The sequence below is a fragment of the Triticum aestivum genome, chromosome 3D (assembly GCF_018294505.1).
Source record: "Triticum aestivum cultivar Chinese Spring chromosome 3D, IWGSC CS RefSeq v2.1, whole genome shotgun sequence".
NCBI lineage: Eukaryota > Viridiplantae > Streptophyta > Magnoliopsida > Poales > Poaceae > Triticum > Triticum aestivum.
The window spans coordinates 86954670-86974690 of NC_057802.1; the positions used below are offsets into that span (position 1 = coordinate 86954670).

The 20021-nt window shown below is 47.5% G+C and overlaps 1 protein-coding gene and 2 long non-coding RNA genes across 7 annotated transcripts; 2 read left to right on the top strand and 1 right to left on the bottom strand.

Moving 5' to 3' along the window:
* The first annotated feature begins 2958 nt into the window (after window positions 1-2958).
* On the top strand, window positions 2959-10551 carry LOC123077602 (uncharacterized). Of its 3 annotated transcripts, none has more exons than XR_006436725.1 (6): window positions 2959-3251; window positions 4527-4731; window positions 5250-5508; window positions 7168-7241; window positions 8173-8327; window positions 9621-10543. It is a non-coding gene; the product is annotated as an uncharacterized lncRNA (long non-coding RNA). The 3 variants fall into 3 exon arrangements; XR_006436726.1 differs by lacking the exon at window positions 7168-7241 and having other exon boundaries at window positions 2961-3251; window positions 9621-10419; window positions 10507-10551; XR_006436724.1 differs by lacking the exon at window positions 7168-7241 and having other exon boundaries at window positions 2961-3251.
* Window positions 10552-11299: 748 nt separating this feature from the next.
* Window positions 11300-14690, bottom strand: LOC123077601 (cytochrome P450 734A6). Its single transcript, XM_044499895.1, has 5 exons — window positions 14414-14690; window positions 13094-13317; window positions 12728-12975; window positions 12241-12631; window positions 11300-12125 (listed from the first exon to the last, which is right to left on the bottom strand). Exons 1-5 carry the CDS (start codon window positions 14688-14690, stop codon window positions 11670-11672), a joined length of 1596 nt encoding a protein of 531 aa, XP_044355830.1. The 3' UTR covers window positions 11300-11669.
* Window positions 12428-18769, top strand: LOC123077603 (uncharacterized). Of its 3 annotated transcripts, XR_006436728.1 has the most exons (4): window positions 12428-12639; window positions 12738-14718; window positions 17033-17139; window positions 17715-18769. It is a non-coding gene; the product is annotated as an uncharacterized lncRNA (long non-coding RNA). The 3 variants fall into 3 exon arrangements; XR_006436727.1 differs by lacking the exon at window positions 17715-18769 and having other exon boundaries at window positions 17033-17393; XR_006436729.1 differs by lacking the exon at window positions 17715-18769 and having other exon boundaries at window positions 12539-12653; window positions 17033-17393.
* The last annotated feature ends 1252 nt before the right edge of the window (window positions 18770-20021 follow it).

Below are 20021 nucleotides of genomic sequence, written 5' to 3' on the forward strand. Positions count from 1 at the left end.
TGTCCCTCGGTAAAAGGACGACCCGGAGTTGTACCTTGACTTTATGACAACTAGAACCGGATACTGAATAAAATACACCCATCCAAGTGCCAGATACAACCCGGTGATCGCTCTCTAACAGGGCGACGAGGAGGGGATCGCCGGGTAGGATTATGCTATGCGATGCTACTTGGTGAACTTACCATCTACTCTCTTCTACATGCTGCAAGATGGAGGCTGCCAGAAGCGTAGTCTTCGACAGGATTAGCTATCCCCTCTTATTCTGGCATTCTGCAGTTCAGTCCACCGATATGGTCCTTTACACATATACCCATGCATATGTAGTGTAGCTCCTTGCTTGCGAGTACTTTGGATGAGTACTCACGGTTGCTTTTCTCCCTCTTTTCCCTTGTCTATACCTGATTGTCGCAACCAGATACTGGAGTACAGGAGCTAGAGATCCCGAGGATGATTCTACATGGAGTTCGGCTTCGAGGAGTAGTTAGGAGGTCCCAGGCAGGAGGTCTTGCCTTTTCGATCGTCGCTACTTTTGTGCTAGCCTTCTTAAGGCAAACTTGTTTAACTTATGTCTGTACTCAGATATTGTTGCTTCCGCTGACTCGTCTATGATCGAGCACTTGTATTCGAGCCCTCGAGGCCCCTGGCTTGTATTATGATGCTTGTATGACTTATTTATGTTTTAGAGTTGTGTTGTGATATCTTCCCGTGAGTCCCTGATCTTGATCGTACACATTTGCGTGCATGATTAGTGTACGGTCATCGGGGGCGTCACAGACGTCGACATAGCTTGAAGCAGGCAGTCCGGATAATCCAGCTCCCAATCCACCGAAACAAGCGCCTTGTCGATTTTTGTTAGGGTGGGTACCTCCCTTTCATTGCTCCATGTAAACGCACGCCCATGCATATACAACTCCTTGAGCCCATTGTCATCTACGAACTGACGTAATTTATGCATCATCCTCCTGTCCAGAGGTGAATAATATCATGCCATAACTTAGTGTTGCTTCCCACTACTGGATAGATGATGTATTGTACTTCTGCATAAGCTAGGAAATCTACAAATTGATTATCTGCAGACTAATTGTCTATACTTCTCCAAGATCTGAACATATACCATCTTTGTTGATCGATTTTATTACTAACTAGCAGATTCCTGCTGGTGCTTGGGATGTTTTCGGCTGGGATTGATTTAAGCATCATGTGCACAGTCATTCCGTTTTTGTCGTCAGCTCGCTCAGTGAGGGTACATGGGAGCGAATGCTTTAAATTCATGCACAAGATCCGACGTGCTTGGGGTCCTTTCGCTCGGATTGCTCAAAAATCTACGTGAGATCTATAGCATTCAGGTATAAAGGAACTAGATACTTCGCCTGAAATCATCTTTTTTTTGCCGGAAATCATCTGCGCTGTCAATTTTAAACGGAAAAAGTCCATTTTAAACCCTGAACTCGTAGAGGTTCGGCGAAACAAACCCTCAAGTCGAAATCCCGGTCGATTGCACCCTGAACTATGCAATCCCGGTCTAAACTGAACCCTGGAGTCGTTTGGCAAACCAGGATCAACGACGTGTCACAGGATGGCCGGGATTGGTGCCATTTCGCCGCACTGTTCCCCATTGGGCTGGCCCGCTTTAGTTTTCTTTTTCCTTCTTTTAAAACGCGCAGCTTTTTTATTCTTTAAAACTGCAAAGAAAGAGCACGGAAGTAACCACCTGGACAGCACATCATTGTTCACATTATCCCTGTTTCTTCTTTTTCTTCTTTCTTTTTCTGTTCTTTTTATTTATATTTTTTGTTTTTAATTTTTTGTTAAATTCGTGGACATCTTAGTAGGGAATACCAAACGAAAAAAAACCTCGTGAAGCAATTTTTCAAAAGGAAAAAAGGCCGCAATTTTTTAATAAAAATTTCACGGATTTAGAAAAAATTCAAATGTTTTCAAAAGAAGTTCACAAATTTTCAAAAGAAAAGTTCTCGGAATTTTGAAAGAAGTTGTAAAAATGAAAAGAGTTCGTGGATTTGAAAAAAGTCCACGGATTCAAAAAAAGTCCACGAGTTCCGTAAAAAGTTTCACGCATTAGATAAAAATTAAAAAAAGCTAAGAAATTGGAATAAATTATTCACAAGAGGTGAGGTGGCGTGGTTGGTAAGGACAGTTTTTGCACCAAAAAGGGGAGGTTGCAAGTTCAAAACACCTTATGTGCACACCTTTTTTTAGCAGTGTAACAGAAAAAGACATTTTAACAGGCAAAAAAAATACAAATTCATTGAAAAGTTAGTCAACTTGAAAAGTTCATCAAATTTAGAAAAATTTCATTATTTTGAAAAAAAGTTCATTGAATTTGAAAAAGTTCATGAATTCAAAAGATTCGAAAAAAAGTTCACAGAAACGAAAAAAATTCATAAACTCGAGAAAAGTTCACGAAATTGGAAAAAGAAGAAAAACGGCACAAAAAAAGCAAACAAGCTGGAATCTAGCACAAAAAAATGATCGTTATTAAAAATAGAATGAAAGAATAAACTATCACGAAGTGGATGTTGTCCCGGATGGTTAGCGCGCTCGTACATTGCCTGTGAGGTTCTGGGTTCGAAACGTCATGGCACGCGTTTTTTGAAACGTTTTGCAAAAAACGTAAAGAAAAAAGAGTATGATGGGCCGGCCCAGTGCGCGCTGTGGTCAACATCGCTGCTTGGCCAGACAAATCCCTGCCAGGTCAGTGTTTTTATGTATCAAACCATGTCAAAGTTCGATTTAGACCGGGATTGCATAGTTTAGGGTGCAATCGACCGGAATTTCGACTTGAGAGTTCATTTCGCCAAACCTCTACGAGTTTAGGGTTTAAAATGGATTTTTTCCATTTTAAACACGTCCTTTTCTGTTTACCAGAGTTTGCGACGACGGTACAAGTGTTTCTTAGCGCAAGTACAAGTGTTTTCTTGTCCAAAGAAGAGACCGTGACAGTTGGCACTGAACAAGCGGCGCCCGGCGATACCCCGTCGAAACCGGCCGGGCCCGGCGGCACGCAGGTGTCCTCCCTCGCACTGACCCAGCCTCCATTCATTCAAAAAAAAAACATGGCGAAAACAGCACCACGGAGGCGGCCGCGGCCGCGGCCAGCGGCCACGCATCGAGACGACGACGGCGACGCGAATGATTGGGAGGAGAGAGGGGCGTACGGCGAGGCGATCCGGGCAGGGCGGAAGGCGACAAGGGGAAGTGGGCCGCGACAAGATCCATGATCCGAGGAGATGGTACTCGCCCCCTCCTCCCCGCCTGGATTTTTGTTCCTTCCCCGCTCCGTACTTGTCTCCACCCGCTTGGATCTTCCCGGATTCCCTCCGCATTATGTATGCACTGCGCGCTGGGGGCGGCGCGCGCCTCCGCCCGATCGCCCTAGGGCTCCTCCGATATCGATCGATCCCTTGCGGCCGCCGCTGCCGTAGGGGTCGAGATGCGCCGATCGAGGGTGAAAGGCACGTTTTAGTTTTTGCGGAAATCCGGGCCGAATTCCTGCTGGATTGAACGGATGATTCGATTGGTGCTGCATGCGGCGGTTGAGGAATGTGTGCGGTAGGATGTCGATTTGTGGTTTCCGATTTGAGAAATTCGTAGAACATTCAGCCCAATCTCGTTATTATTGTCGAGAAGCTTCCCTTATCCTCGAAGCTGCGGCCTCCTCCCTTTTAATTTAGTGAAAACATGCACCGGCAAGAGAGATCCGACTAATTATTCAAATTCGACGGTCCCACGTTTGTTCCCTTCCAAGGATTATCAAATTGCAACATCAGGGGGTATTTTAATCTGGGTTACATAAATATGTCACCCTTGGATATGCCACATCTAAATCACTAAATGCCATTGGCTGAATATCAGCAACGAGGGCTGGATTCGGTGCTGACATTGCACAACTAAGGAAGAACTGTGTCTGTCAGATTGACCGAAATCAGGTGGGAAGATTAGGGAGTGTAGGGAATACAAATGGTTTATAGGGAGTGGAAACTGGGGAGAAAGAACAGGAAGAGATGATTGTAACCTTTTACACTTGTTATTAAGCCTCAGGTGCTTAATGATTAAACCACTCTGAAATATCATATAGATGACTTCATGGGCTGTGTATTACTAGTGGTTTACCAGTGTGATGCTGACCCTTTAGTACTAACACCTGTCATGGTTAGTTTGCATCAGCTTATGAAACATTCCATAGCAGTTATGTAAGCAACTGAAAGATTCCACTGTTAAGAGCAGTACATTGGTTTCCTTGGTAATCGGATCCAAAGGTGCTATATCCTGATATTGACAAAGTGAATGTTTAAGTTATCTAGCAAATACAAACTTCTATTGAACTGAGGAAAAAAAAATCCTCGATCTGGGGAAATGTTACCGACTCATTTCCAGATAGCACATTTCACCTGACATTGTCTCTGACGGTGTTGCATGCCTGCGTTAGGATGAATCTTGTGATAGTTGAAGTTGGTATAGCACTCGACCAGTTTCTGACTCTCTTGAATTTTATTGCGCAACTTCAGGAAAATACAGGGAGTTTAGAGAAAGATATTTTTACAGTGAGATAACATTGGCCAAAGCTGGATGTCTGCAATGCTGCAGCCAAAGCTATGACATTGTCTAAACAGTACATGTCAGCAAGTGGAACGCAGAACAGTTACTCTGTGAGAAGGTACCCAGATGGGTCATGAGAGCTGCTCAATGCCTGGTGTTGGCAGTCATGATGTGGTAAATATTCCTGCTTCTACATTCAATATCTATACACTGATGGGCTAGTATGGGCCTGAATATGTTTCTGCCATCAACTTTGCGTACAGTGATCATATTCATATGGACCTTTCCCCACCCCCACCTCTCTATCTCTCTCAGCTCTGCAGTTACTGCGCAAGAGACATTCATTGATAAATACTCTTACTGTTCTTGTGTTTACCTGCTCGGACATCATTGCTGCAATTTATTAGTTATATTGCTGAGGCAGGCAGCATCACAATTCATGAATTGGTATCAAAGATATAACTACTTCATTTACTTTCGTGTATGCCTGCAAAGTTCTTTCTATTCAAATGTCTTGTTTGTTCCATTCAACTATTCACCAAAATGCCTGCAGAGAGTATAGTCTTGCTCATTTACTTTCTGTGTATATCGGAACCATCCTCCCTCTTCAAATGGCCCGTTTGTTCCTCCTGTAAAAAAGCATGCAGATAGTGCAATCTAGTTCTTAGCTATTCTTATCCCTCCCTGTTCAGGTGAGATATAATTTCAAGACGACAATGCCCTTAGGTTGGTGGAACATCCATTATAAGGAGGATTCGTAATAAGTGGGGCAGTAATTAGTTTGATGATGCTTTTTATTTGGTCTGCCGTACCAGTCCACCAATCCCTGTTATACATTTGGGTATTATCAGAAGAGCACAGTCACGTGATGCACATGTGATGCCATGGATTCTTGGACGAATGGCATGATCATCGATTCATGGTGCCTGCTCTTGGCATCTGACACAACAGGTCAGAATCACGTATCCCCATGTTGGTATGTTTTCATGTAGTCTGTTGCGTACATTAATTTCTTAAATATAATTTTAGTTGCTTTTCTAACAATACACGAAACGATTTACGCTGGTTACAGCAAAACTATGGCTATTTACCTAGAAATTGTATTCCATGATGACTTTTGAGCATCTATTCATGCCGTTAAGAACTGAACCAGACAGTTATGTATGCTGGACATGAGCTATGCTTAGAAACTTAGCAAATGGGCAATCTAAAACAAACATAGCAAGCAGGCAGTCGAAAAGTACTGTGTGACTAGATCAATGAACCTGTAATGACAATGTCATGGTGTTGTAACAAATTCAGTATGTTAATTGTCACACATTTTCAAATGTTAGCTTTGGGATGAGTTAGTTGAACAAGGAGACTGTTACTGTTCATGCATAGATGATGATCATGCCAATAAGGGATCATGAACACTATAGCAATTGAACAGACATCTGCACGGTGGGGGAAAGATGTATAATGCCGGTGGTTAGTTTTTCCCCTTTTTAAAAGAGGAGTATCCAGATCAGATATTTGTTCCTATATCTGCTCAATCCAGGCTGGACCAATCTAAGGACAAGAGCCAAGACCCACAAGAAATTTGGGCAATGAAAAACTTGTACTGGCCTTGCTTTGATCCTGGAACAGTGTATGCCCGTGGTTGGAGGCATCGAGCTAACCTTTTCCGATAGCAAGAACAATGATTTCCATTTTTCCCATTACTAAAAAGACGAGAGAGAAGATACTTCCTTGCTATGAGGCAGTGAAAGCTGGAAGGACTCCAATCATCAGGACGCAGCTTGGCGCGCTGCTGCTGTCTACTACTCTCCGACATAATGGCATAATTCAAGGGTGCTAAGGGCCACAAGGGTTTGGTACGTAGTGCCCCAAGGCACTCAAACAAAACAAAAACCAAACGGTCTACGTGATGGGATTAGATTATCTTAAAGACCATAGGTCTTAGGGGATTTACTGGGGGGTTGTAATGCCAGTAAAAAACTAATTAGATTTGGGTCTTCAAGGTCTCCCTCGGTAAGTCTATGAGCTGGAATCCATGGAAGAGTGTACACTCCAAGCATGTCGAGATCATCATATCTTTAGATAGTTGAGAGAAGGTTTGGTTGGCGTGAGCTTGATTTGTTTTCTGTGGTGGTATCGGAATTAGGAGAGAGCTTGGGGTTAATACGGTGTTCCACACCCTGATCACAGCTGTGCAGTCGTTGGTCGGACGGCTGTCGGGCACGATACAGTTTGTTAACTGACGGGAAGCTTTTTGGCGGACCTGCTCTCGCATGTGATGCTAGACCCTCTTGATCCTGTCATTTGGCCTGTGCCGGAAGGTACGGCTGTAGAGAACTTTTATGTATTCTTTGTCGCTTGTTTGATGTTCTCTCCCTCCCAATTTGAGTCTATTTGATGGTAGAATAATATTTCCATGGGGTACAATGGTGAACCATTACATTAGTTTTCTTCCGTTGCCTAGCACGTGCTCTGTAATATTCCCATATCGGTTCATTTTAAATTGAGGCCTTGCTACTTCTTTCAGTCGTTATTATTTTCTGGATTTACAACCTTTTCATCTTTTTAATTTCCACTTGCCCTGATCAGTTTTCTGCTGGATAGCTACAGCCTGTAGGTGCTGCAGGAAAATGACAACAGCACCTTAAGTTAACGCAGCTAGCGCCCGACAACGTGTTAATGAGGTCTACTCACATCTCGTAAAGAATCAAACGTGCTGTACTGTCTTCTAATCTTATAAAACAGTTGTTTTCTTATTAAAACTGATAAATAAGTTGAACTTACAAAATATATGCTACAAAACTTCCAAAGCTAATGTCAGAAATTTCTAGGCAGCAATCTACTACCTCTGTCCGGAATTAACTGTCACTGAAATGAGTGTTCACCCATTTTAGCTACAATTAATTCCGGACGGAGGGAATATATTTCTAATGGGGGTATATTTTGGAGTTAAACTCGAGAATTGCTCCTCGTTTGCACTTTGTATTGATTGTTGAAATTTAAAGTATTACTGTGTTGGTGAATTGACATGCACATCTGATCCAGTGCTAGCTCATATAATGTATGTTGTTTCACATTAGGCAAGTACATAACCATCTTTATAATAGATGTGTGGCCGGTGCTGCACTGGGTGGATGGACAAGAGATACTCCATTATTGCACGAGAACCAACTGTTTCACATGAATATTTTGTACGGTCTCCATTTATATTTAGGTTGGTCTGACTTAAAAAGGCAAACAGATGCCATTTTAGTACTAAAGGGGGAACTCAGAGATATGTTCTCTCTCGTGGTCATTTGGGTCATGTTACATTTTGTTGCATAATACAAATGCTAATATTTAATTATGTGCATAGACAAAAATGCACTTTATGCGCATAGATTTAAAAAATATGTAGATTTCCATAGATATTTTCCTGCTTAGGACAAAACTTAAATCCTTGAGTCATTTTGGGATCAGCTCGTATGAGAATGTCATATGAGAATGCCACCTGCTTTCATCATATGGAGGGCACTGTATTTTAGCTACTTGGCTTTAGCTGGCAATCTCAATATAGTATAAGCTAGCTACAGTTGAGTTAACCTAGATTAATGATCCTGTGATCTCCTTTTGCAGATAAACAATGGAACACCCGAGACTGAAGATTTTTTTTGGAAAGCTCACCAAGAGTGAATGATCATTTTTGCATCTTTTAGATTGATTGGTGCATGGAAAGAAAGGTTCCCGAAGATGCATTTGGTTGACTGGCAGCAGAGAGGAGAAGATTACTGGTGAGATGTGCATTGCCCCTAGGAGGGGAGCAGGTTTGCACAAATTAACAAACTAAAAAGACTATAGTGATAGAGGACAAGAGACGATTCCTTGGTATTAAGACATCCATCTATCCCATCCCGCCTTCTTCACGGACCTCACCCCTTATTTTTCTGCTCAAAATAATCATGTTCGCACTCATATGATCCTGCAGCATGCATTCAGTTATCCTCGAGTTCAAACCCTGTTGCCCTGATCATTTGCTACTGCAAAGTCCCTATCTTTATATGCTTCAATCACATGAATGATGAGTTCAAAAAAGAAAGGTAGCCTGCTATGATCATTGCATGCAGAAATCTAATCTTGTGTGCTGCTACATACTTTTGCAGCATGTGGCGATTATGCACCAAATAGAAACACATATACAAGTGCCACTGCGGTCCCATTTCAGTCCGATGTTTTGAACCATGCTGCACAACGGCCCTAGCCCTCCTAGTGAGGCTAAACATGCCTTCCTCCCGGAAACTTGTCATAAACTGTTCAATAGTTTATGTGTTGCGCCTTTTTATGATGCCATTGTGATGGTAAAGGTGTTTCAAGCCCCCCGGATTTTGATAATAAAGCGCTCTTCGCACGCCGGCTAGAGATTAGTGGAGAACCCCATGACCAATTATGTGTTAACTGTTAAGCGATAGTTAACCCTAAACCTACTCTTATGAAGATTTAACAGTGTTGAAGCCACTATGTGTTTGTTTAATCGTAAAGGTAATTATGCAGTGCGTTGGGGTCACATGCTCTTTTGGCATGCCCAATTGCTTCATTTGTTTTAGGGCACATTGTTAGGATAGGGAGGAAGTGCCATCTCACTACGATTAATTAAGGGCAAGGAAGGATGCTCTCTGGCACATGCCTTCCCTTATGGGGACCAGAAACACATGGGAGCTACATAACTAGAGCCCCCCCTCAAGAGGAACAAGGCTGTGGCCCCCTTCGGAGATCTCTAAGATTAGAGCTTTCTTGCCCATAACATCACCATATTCCCCTTCCCTGGTCCAATTTCCATAGTAAATTACAGGTGCACGACACTAAAGCGATGGTTGAAAGTTGTAGCATGTTAACTGTCAATTATGTTTTCTGCCGTCGGGCAGCTGTATTTTCTACTCGACACTAAAGCGATGGTTGAAAGTTGTAGCATGTTAACTGTCAATTATAATAATGAACTGAAAATAAATGCTCGTGTTAAAAGCACTACTAGTAAAGTTAGCAAGAGGTGAATCGTCTCCGAGATTGATTTCCCCATTTGTGATTTTCAGCATTTCTTGGAAGGAAAAGCGAGTGTTTCCCAAATGACGCTAAGGCCTTAAAAGGAAGATGACAAACAAACATCTGCGGGGGAAAATGTGCAGCTGAGGGGTTGGATGTTGTGCAGGCATGAGTTTTTTCCTTTTGCCCAATCGAGCTTGGCTTTGGGAAGAAGAGAAAGGCGTTTGATGGAGGCAGGTCCGTCCGTCCGTCCGTCCCTCAGGTGGGGAGAAGAGCCTGTGCTCCACCTGGCCAGTGAAGTGGTGGCTGGCTGCCCTGTCAATGCCTTTGCCTTTTTTCACAAAAGAGGTAAAAAGGAGCTGTGCACTTGAAACTTTGATGCTGGCAAACCTACACGTACCGGGCATTATGGGAGTACCTCCTGTCTGTGGAGCTTGTGAGATTATGCAGCAGCAGCAGCAGCAACAGCAACAGTCAATTTGGGTATAAGTAAATCCTGCTGTGCAATGCAATGCACACTGAGCAGTGGGTGCCCCTTGTTCTTTTTCTGCAGATCAATGATTGGGAGTTTTGAGGCATATGGTAGGTACTTTATGGTTTCTTTTACCCTTAGGCGGCCGCTGTAGGGCACTAGCTGAGCTTGTGCCCCAGATTGTTTGCAACACAGTTAAGCAGCATGAGTCCAGGAACTGGGACTTGAGAGTGAGCAATATACTACTATGTAGAATTCTGCTGCGGCTGCAAGGCAAAAACATTCCCTGTGCACAAGGACAAGTGTGCCTGTATCATCATATTGGAAGCATGCGTTTGTTTATTAATAACCTCGCCATGGAAACCGGTAAGCAGCAGGTGAGCAGGTTTCTTGTGCTCCATGAAATGAATCTGGTCTGAGCTGTAGTGATCCAGATCCAAAACTAAATTTGAATCATTTTGCAGATCCCAAGAGCCTTGCCTTGGCTGTCCCAAGTACTCCCCCCCCACAAGCACAAGCACTGGAGTCCAATCCACTCCAGCAGCAGCAGCAGCAAGCAGGGCAGGTGGCCATCTCATCTCATCCCACCCCATTTCCATGCATCCTCTTGTGTGATGCAAACAATGTTGCAGCCAGCGCAGTCTGACAGAGGAGATGAACAGTTCGCAGGCCCCTCCACCAGGTCCGGTGCGGCAGGCAGCGCCTTTATCGGCCGCTACAGTCCCGGTCCTCGGTCGGCCCGCGATCGCCCGCCCGCCCTTGCCAGTGGTGAGTGACAGCTTGCCCCGACGCCGTACGTACATGTCCCATGTGTGTTGCGTTGTTTACAGAGGAGGTGTTAGCAATGGAGCTGCTGATGATGCAGCGATGCTGAGGAGAGCAGAGCAGGCGCACACTACCATTGCTATGCCATGATCAAATCTATCTTCTACCCTTCGCCTATCTGCTGCTTGATGCTGCTGCTGCTGCTGCTATCTTGGCTGCCGTGCTTGCTCCAACTGGCACACCATTTGTTCCCTTGGCAAGGCACTCTTAAATGGCCCGCACCCAGCGGTGCCCATCTCTTCCTTTAATGGCTTCTACTCTGCATCGCGGGAGAAGGACCACAAGAATGACAGAGAAAGTAATCAGAGGGGCACTGTGGCGCCACAATCTTTGCATCATGCATGCATCTCTCATACCTGCCTTTCCTCTCGTACTCTTTTTGCCTCTCCGTTTATCCCCTCGCGCTTGCCAAAGAACAAAAGGAACATGGCATGTGTACAATTTGCAATCTTCCATCCATACACACCAAACCCCATCCATCCACCGAGGAAGAAACCATCATCAACCCGAAAAGGACAGAAAAACTTGGGAGACACAGCTCAAGCTCAAGCCTTCTACACTGTTACTACCTCTCTACTAATCTAAGCTGCTGGCAGGCATTATATGTTAGTGCAGTACAGTACAGGGGGGTGGTTCTTGTAGTCATTCTCTTGGTGGTACCAGAGCTTTGCTCCAGTGATCTCCGCCCTGGATATGACAAAGCAAAGCAGCACACACCATGAGCAGCACATGGTCATTTCGGCATGTCATTCTGCCAGTCACAATTCGCACTGACAATGTTGTTAGTGAGTTCATCATCTTTTCACACATGACGGTCTGGCGTCTGGGATGATGAGCGGGATCGGAAGATCACGGGCGCGCCGTACTGCGGGTGGAGGAGCATCAGGACCGTGGGCGCGTGGACGTACTTGGGCGACAGCCGGAACTCGAACCGCTGGAGAATGATGGCCACCGTGAGCTTGGCCTCCAGGAGCGCCAGGTTCTGGCCGATGCACATCCGCGCGCCTAGCCCGAAGGGTATGAAGGCTGTCGGGTGCTTGGCCGCCCGCGCCACGCCGTCCGCGAACCGCGCCGGGTTGAACTGGGTCGCGTCCGGCCCCCACAGCCGCGCGTCGTGGTGCACGGCCATGATGGGGATCAGCAGCTCCGTGTCGCGCGGGATGTGGTAACCGCCGAGCACCACGTCGGACTTGGCCCGCCGCACCGTCGCCACCGCCGGAGGGTACAGCCGCAGCGTCTCGTTCAGGATCATGCCGAGCTGTCAGGGGAATCGGCAGCACGCGGTCAGGTCACGCACTACTTTCCGGGAGGAGGCTGGTTTGAAATGATGGTGGAAATGTGCGTGTCAGGGTGCCAGGGAACACGTTGCTTACAGTCTTGAGCTTGGCGAGCTGCTCGCGGCAGGGGATGTCGTGCGCGCCGCAGACTTCGAGGACCTCCTGCCTGGCACGCTCCTGCCACTCCGGGTGCATGGCGAGCACCACGGTGGTCCATGTCAGGAGGTTGGACGTCGTCTGCTTGCCGGCGAAGAAGAACGTCTTGCACTCCTCCACGATGTCGTTCACGGTGATGGGGCTGACCGGCTGCCCTCTCCTGCCGCCGTTGCTGCTGGCGTTGATCATGAGGCCGAGGAGGTCCTTGGCGCACCCTTGGAGCCTCTCGTCGTCCGTGGCCTCCTGCCGCCGGCCGATGAGCGTCACCAGGTTCTTCCTGATCTCCTTGTCCAGTTTCCACGAGCTCGTGTTCTTCTTGGTCGGCAAGAACCTGGATGCGTAAGCACACACAAGTTATGTTACTGTGCATTACTTTAAAAATCAGTCAGTACTCTATTAAGCACAGTAATTATGTTTAATCAAGTACCTGTATCCAGGGATGAAGACCTTGCGGAATGCCTCGGAGGCGAAGGCCATTAGCTGCGTCTGCAGCTTGAAGACTGCCTTGCCGTCCTCGTAGCTCCGGCCAAAGGCCGTGCGCGTGATGGCGTCCTCTGTCACGATCTGGAACCACTCGGACACGTCGATCTCGACCTCGCCGGACGCGGGGTCGGCCATGGTGACCCACTTCTCCGCCATGTCCACCACCGTCTTCCCGATGAACGGCAGCAGCATCTGCGGCGTCGCCATGCACGTCAGCACCAACCACAACCCGATCGCATCACCGCCATAATGCCCAAGGAGGCAAGGGCGGCAGAGCCAATTTGGTAAAGGAGGGGACCGAGCGACCGACCTTGAGGTTCTCCATGTGGAAGGTGGGCGCGAGCACCCTGCGGTGGTGCGCCCACTTCTCGCCGCGCAGGCTGACGAGCCCCTCCCCCTCGAGCTGCCGCACCATGGGGTGCGACTCGTAGCGGTCGAAGTGCTCTGCGCGCGAGAGGAGGATCTCCCGGATGAGGTCGGGGTCGGCCACGGCGAGCCGCGGCGTCGGGCCGAACCATATGAGGAACGTGGAGCCTGTGAGCAGCAGCAAAATTAAGTGGCCGTGAGCGACAAGCAGGCAAGCAAACGAGGGGATCAATGATTGACGAGGGAGGCCATGTTCCGCCACATCAGCATCCACCAGACTCAGCGGGAGAAGACGCTGGCATGGCATGACACGACATGGGCACAAAAATACAGACATAAATACATACAGCAAGGTTACTGGTACCGCTACGCTAATTAAGCTGCAAAAATGCCAATGCGGCATGAACGCACAAGGCACCAGGAGAAGACGCTGGCATGGCATGGGTACACACATATACGTAGAAAAATGCAGGCATAAATACATAGATACATACATACAGCAAGGTGGCAATCAGTTCCCACGACTACTAAGCTGCAAAACTATGGCCCAAGCAAGATGAGTTACAGTCTGAAGAACGACTAGTACTATAAGCAAGCAGAGGATGGAGCAGTGGCAGGTGGTGGAAGAACTGGTGAGGGACTGCGACGGGGCAGCACAGCAGTGGATGTGGATGTGGATGGCGTTGCGCAAGGCCATACGGGAGTAAATGGGAATGGCGACGGATGGGCCGACGGACGGTGGCCGGCCGGCCGGGGAAGCGAGGGGGGAGCAGAAAAGGAAATGTGTAGGCTCGCTCATGTCCGAGGGGGCGGCAAGCAGGGAATAGACCCGTGGCCACCTAACCGGGCTGCAGCCGGGGGACAGCGATAACGAGAGACAACTACGGCAAACCACTCCGACAAGCCAAGGCCAGGCGCTCGACATGCCACTTAATGCATGTCACTCCAAGGCGGCATTTCGGGAACAAGACGCGCTCGCTCGACAACAGCTGCTGCAAGTTGTTGCCGCTGCCTGCCTGCCTGTCGCTCTTCTCTCTTCTCTCTGTTCTGTTTGCCACCGATCCCATTCTCTTGATTTTCGTTCTGAATTTTGTTTTCTTTCCTTGTTCTCTTCATTCATCAGATTAAAAGGAGGCAAAAAGAAGAAGAAAAAGAGTTTGTCGTTGGGAGATCAAGCAAACAAAGGAAGAAGCAGAGTGTGCCGAGGAAGACGAAGAAGCAAGCAAGGCCATGGAATGGTATGGTTGAGGACGTATGTGTTTACCGTAGATTTTCTTCCAGTGGTGGTAGAAGGCGAGGACGCGGGGGAGGACGTTGTGGGAGCGGTAGGGTGGCGGCATTGGCTTGGCGGAGGCGGCCACCATGAGCGCCACCATCTCCCGGACGCACCCGATGAAGAAGCGGTAGGGCGGGCCCCTGATCCCCTGCCGCGCGAAGTGCTCCTCCACGCGCCGCGGCCGCCACCACAGCACCTCCATCAGCTTGGCCGCCACGTACGCCAGCGCCGCCGCCGCCGCCGCGATCCACCACCAGCCCATCATCCGCACCAACAGCACCGCTCAATTCTATGTATGTATGTATATCCCCCACCTCTCGCCTCACTCACTCACTCGTTGAGCTATGCTGTGTCGTCCGTCCTCAGAGAAGAAGAAACCAGTAGAAGCAGAGGAGAGAGGAACAGAGGAGGGCGCGTGAGGTGGCAGGAGCGGAGACGTGGTGTGGTGAGGTGAGAGGAGAGGAGAGAAAACGGGGGTGGATTTATATAGGGGAGCTGGGCTCTGGACCAGCATGTGTGTAGTAGTAGGAGGATTAGTATCATCGCTGAAAGCGTCGGATGGATCCATCGGTTTCATTTCATTTAATCTAGATAGAGGGGGGAAGGGAGGGAGGGGGCACAACGGTAAAAGCTGGCCGAGAGCGAGACAGAGAGAGGGATGTGATGTGGAGCGAGCAGGGCCGGCGCCGTTGGAGCCGCCGTCGCGGGGATTAATGGCGGGGTCAACCCAAATTGGCAACTTTGTTCTCTTTCGTTTTGGCCCGCCTTCTCATTTCTCTCTCTCGACCTTTCTCTCTCTAGTCTCTCTCCCTCGAGCCTCAACCTCTCTCTCTCTCCTGGCGCCCTGTGATAACGTGCCAACACTGTTCCATTTTCACCGCTTCGCTGCAAAACTTTGCCAGTGTGGTGTGCGCAGCACCGGTTGCGGCGTGCTACAGAGAGGATTCTGCTCTGTTCTCAGCACCCTCCCCTCAGATGGACATTGCTGCCGTGCCGTCCGTCCTTACACGTACTGACATCTAATGTAGTAGTAGTAGGAGTAGTATGAGTAGCGCTCACTCATTCATGTTGCTAGTATCTCTCTGTGTGTGTAATTATCCTTGTGCTCTGCTGTGCTCTGCTCCGCACTGTGCCTGGTTGTGTGGCATGTCAGTCAGGTTGTTATGTGCGTGATGCGGGGCGCCTTTTCTCTCCTTTTACAGCAGCAATGGCTCCTGCATGTAGCTTTTGAGGGGCTGCCTGGGTGGGGTTTCATCTCATCTCATCAGCCATCACCCTGATGAGATTGATGAGATCTCTTGAGGGTTATGTGCGGCTGCATTTTGCTGTATCGCCCGCGGTTCTACCTTTTGGGGGATGGATCATCATGGATGCAAGGGGGCAAAAGAAAGAAATACAGGGGGCTTTGTGGCCTGTGGGCTCCTCCTCCTAAGCCTAACCTCAGAAGAGACAAGGGCGATTGGAAATGCATCAAGTCTAGTGTTTCTTTAATTATTTTTTTATTATATGTGTAGTAGAGAAAAGGATGATAGAGTGCAGGAAAAGTGCTGTCTATGTATAATCAATCAATCATACACCGTTAGGGCTGATAGGTTCTGTTCCTATAGCGGAATTATTAGTGCCTGTCTAGTTTACATGTACTTAGCCTTTGCTCTGTTTTTTTGTGTGTGGCTGAGCTGAACTAAATCACACCGCTGGCTATTATTAGGAGTAAACCGAGGTTAGATTGACAGTCTCTGCAGTGTAGGGAAATCTTTGATCTGCAGTATATACTTAAGAAGTTTATCTCCACAATCTTATTTATCTTAACACACAGTTATGACATATGTCCCATAATATTACTTTCCATTTAAATACACATGCAAGTAATCTGCATCATCAAATGCATGCAATCAATCAGCTTTTTCCTTTTTCCCTAAAAAAACCAGCTCTGCATTTTCAACAACATGCACGTGATTCATTTCATCAAGCCCTAATGCAACCATTCAACTTTCCACTTTCTACCACATTCAAGCCTATCGTCATATATTATAATTTTATTTTTGGTAAGTTCGTTGGTAAAAATTTCCGCAATCTAGTTGCAGCAGTATTTTGTATATAACAAACCATTCAAGAAAAAAGGGAAGTATTGTACAACAAACAAACTCCATTTCTTCAGATCCCTTCTTCAGTTTCTCTAACAAACTCCAGGCAGTATTCTTTCCTCCTTCCCAGTGGATTGTTGCATACCTTTCTGGCCGGTTTTGTTTGTTTCACATCAAGCTCCCGGATTCGCAGGGGAGCCTTATCTGCTAGTGCCTTTTCTTTTAAAGAACACTCGCTCGTATTAATTGCACCTTGTTCTATTCTAGTGTACTACACACCACCAACAACAGCTATCTATATGGTTCCTAACTCCTTCCTCCAAAAATATTCTATCAAGCTCTATAAAATGCAACAGGCGCCTCTCGGTTTGGAAATTGGAACTACACTACTTAACCCCATCATGCATGCTTGCATGGATCAATGCAAGGCAAGGCAGCAAATAATGAAGCCGCAACTGTTACTTGTACTTGCTAATTATGTAAACCCATGCCAAAGTTGACTTGATGGAATCTAACCCTGCAGGCAGGCATGCATCAACCAGTAACACCATTATGTTTGGAGCTGCTAGAGAGATCACATCAGACGTGCTGGTTTGCAACATTTGGTGCGTGCGTCCGTCCGCATTGAAGGTACGTACATGTATGAATGTGAATGGAATGCATTCATGATTTGTTTCCTTTCTTTCCCCATTGATTACTTAGCATGATTGAAGGGGAGAAGGGATGTGTAGTGTGGCAGTGTCATATACCATGTACATGTTGCCTAAATAAAAGGCTAAAACTTGTAAGAGTCCCCAGTACCAGTGACATGACTTTGCACAATAATGCACAAGTGGCATGGTTGGTTGTACACCACCACCAGAGCTAGCTTGTATTAGCCTCGATTCCCCACTGCTCACCTGATGTGTTGCTCGCCACCTGCTCCCGCTTGGCTCGTTTCTGTTGAGCTGCTAAAACTGGAGCTGCGGATGATTAGCACTGTCACTATAGCCATGCCATGGCACATGCATGTGTGTATATGCATATGCATGTACGTTCATGCATCCATGCATGGCATCGCTGCTCAAAGATATCGTATGAATTACAACTTCACATATGCACATTATATGACAGCCAAATAGTAGAGTCGCTTTTTGCCCCATCGATCTGAATCCTGGTGTGGGTGCCTGAAAACCTGCTGGTATCTGACGGAAGTCTTTCTCTAGCTAGCTACCTGAGGCATCAAAACGCTGGCCTGACCGATGAACAAGATCTCTGGCTATCTAGGCACTGTTTGCGTCGAGCGGTGTGCCCCCGAGAACGTGCCAAAGTTTCCTTCTGGGTGCTGTGTGCGTGATGTGAGAAGCAAAGCTTAGCTCCTACAGTGGCTGCAGCTAGCAGCGGACGGCCGGAGGAGAGGAGCCATGCATGCAGGCAGTGCGCGGCGCTGTTGCTGCGATGCGTGACGGTGGTGGTGGCCAAGGATGGAGATGAGAGTGAGCGAGGGAGGGAAAAGACTTGACATGCAATTGGAGGAGCAGGGTCAGGTCCAGGTTATATCTACCCATGTCCGTTTCCCTGATGCTTCCCCGCTGAGCCATCACGCACCAGCTGAGCTCGGCTACACCCCGGCGGCCAGATCGGGTAAAACGTGTGAAATCATGGGATGATGCATATCCATCCATCCACCCATCTCCTCATACACATATACACAGTGACAGTGAGGTAAGTACATGGCTCCAAGTAGCTAGTGTGCATACATTTTCATCTTGTCATTTCGATCCATCTCTCTCCACGGGCGACTGTTCAAGCACTGTGTATACGTGTGATGGTGCTATCTGCTAGTATGTCTGAGACGTGAACGGGCGATCGATCTGCTACCATCGCATGATCCATGTGTTTTGGGAGAGGGTGCAGGGCTAGCTGAAGCCAACTGTAATAGATGGATCGATCGTCGTCAGTCAGGACCCAATCATTTCCAATCTTCGGGTCTCTGCTTGCTCAAGAACCGGTCGAGTGATTAATCAGTGGGTGATGAGCATGTATCCATCGGAGCAACAACGCCGATGACTGACTAGTGAAGGGAACTATTTGGTGGTTAGGGTGCATGCATGGATCCAAGCTACACCGCAGCACAACAACAACAATATTTATGTGCGTGATTCTGGGCTTTCATCCACAGTAGACAGAACGCAACAAGACGGAACAATGCATGTATCTTGATTATGCTGACATGAATACATGTACTCCCTGTCGCTCAGACGGATGTGTTTAACACTAAAATATATGCATCTAATAGATACATCCATTTAAGCAACGAGTAATTTGGATAGGAGGAAGTAACTAATCATGCATATATAAAACAAGACCAAGAAATGAGCAGTGATGAATGTCTTGTCGAAATGGAAATTATAGCTAGACATGACTGGCCCTTGTTGATTGAAAGAAGAAAGGCGATGGGGCATGCATGCCAGAACCAATCGATACAGAAAAGAAAAGGAAAGGAGCGAGCTAGAGAACATCTTGGGCACCACCGCCACCGCCACCACCATTAGATATCGAGGAGCGAGTGACGAGAGCGATCGATCGATGCATGCTAGCTAGCTCGACGGTGCAACACCAGCAGGCGACCCGAACCCGACACGCCGAGCTGGGAGGAGAGGGAAAGAAGAAGCTTCTCAGAGTTCTCATGGAGCATATGGCTGGACTCGACTACGCATGATCTGACGGATGGGATGGCATGTACGGGACGGGGACGGGGCCGGCGGGATCCGTCGATCGGACCTGACGGCCGCCGGCCGGGCATATGATAACGATCGACCATGAGCATACGTCACGTACGCGCCGTACGTATATTCGCTGGCCACCACCACCGCACAAGAACCAAATCATGAATTCAAATCGAGACGGGCGAGAGAATCGATCGATCTGCGCCTGGCCCTGCTCGCGCGTACCGGCATGCGTCTCGTCGCTCGATCTGCGTCGATTCCCTTCTCTTTTGGAGCCCATCGAGCGAGCCAACCACATCTCTCTCAGCTCGATTGCAAACCTTTTCGCCATGCGCTTTGGTAGCCCTTGTCATGTTGCTGGCTCCTCTTTCTCTTTTCCCCCCTCTCTCTCTCTCTCTCTCTCTCTCTCTCTCTCTCTCTCTCTCTCTACCGGTCGATGAGAGGAAAGGAAAGGAAATTCCTGACAGGTGAGGTGATGCGTGCGTGGCCGAATTCAGACGAGTCGAATCACACATGGTGGCTCCATCGATCGATGATCCTTCTTTTTTAATATAAAATAGAGTATATTTTCATTTCGTCGACATATCGAAATGATGCAATCGCATTAAGCGAATACTCAGCTTCTGCATAACACGATGCACACAGCCAATACATGTAATGCAACGACAAAAATTCATGTTGCAACACGATGATCACCTGTATGTCAATATGTGTGTATGAGAGAGGATTGAGGAGCCTCAGCCCTTTACCCCTTGTCCGTGACCCAAGGGCACCCAGGCATTAGGGTTTCCCCTGCCTCCAGCC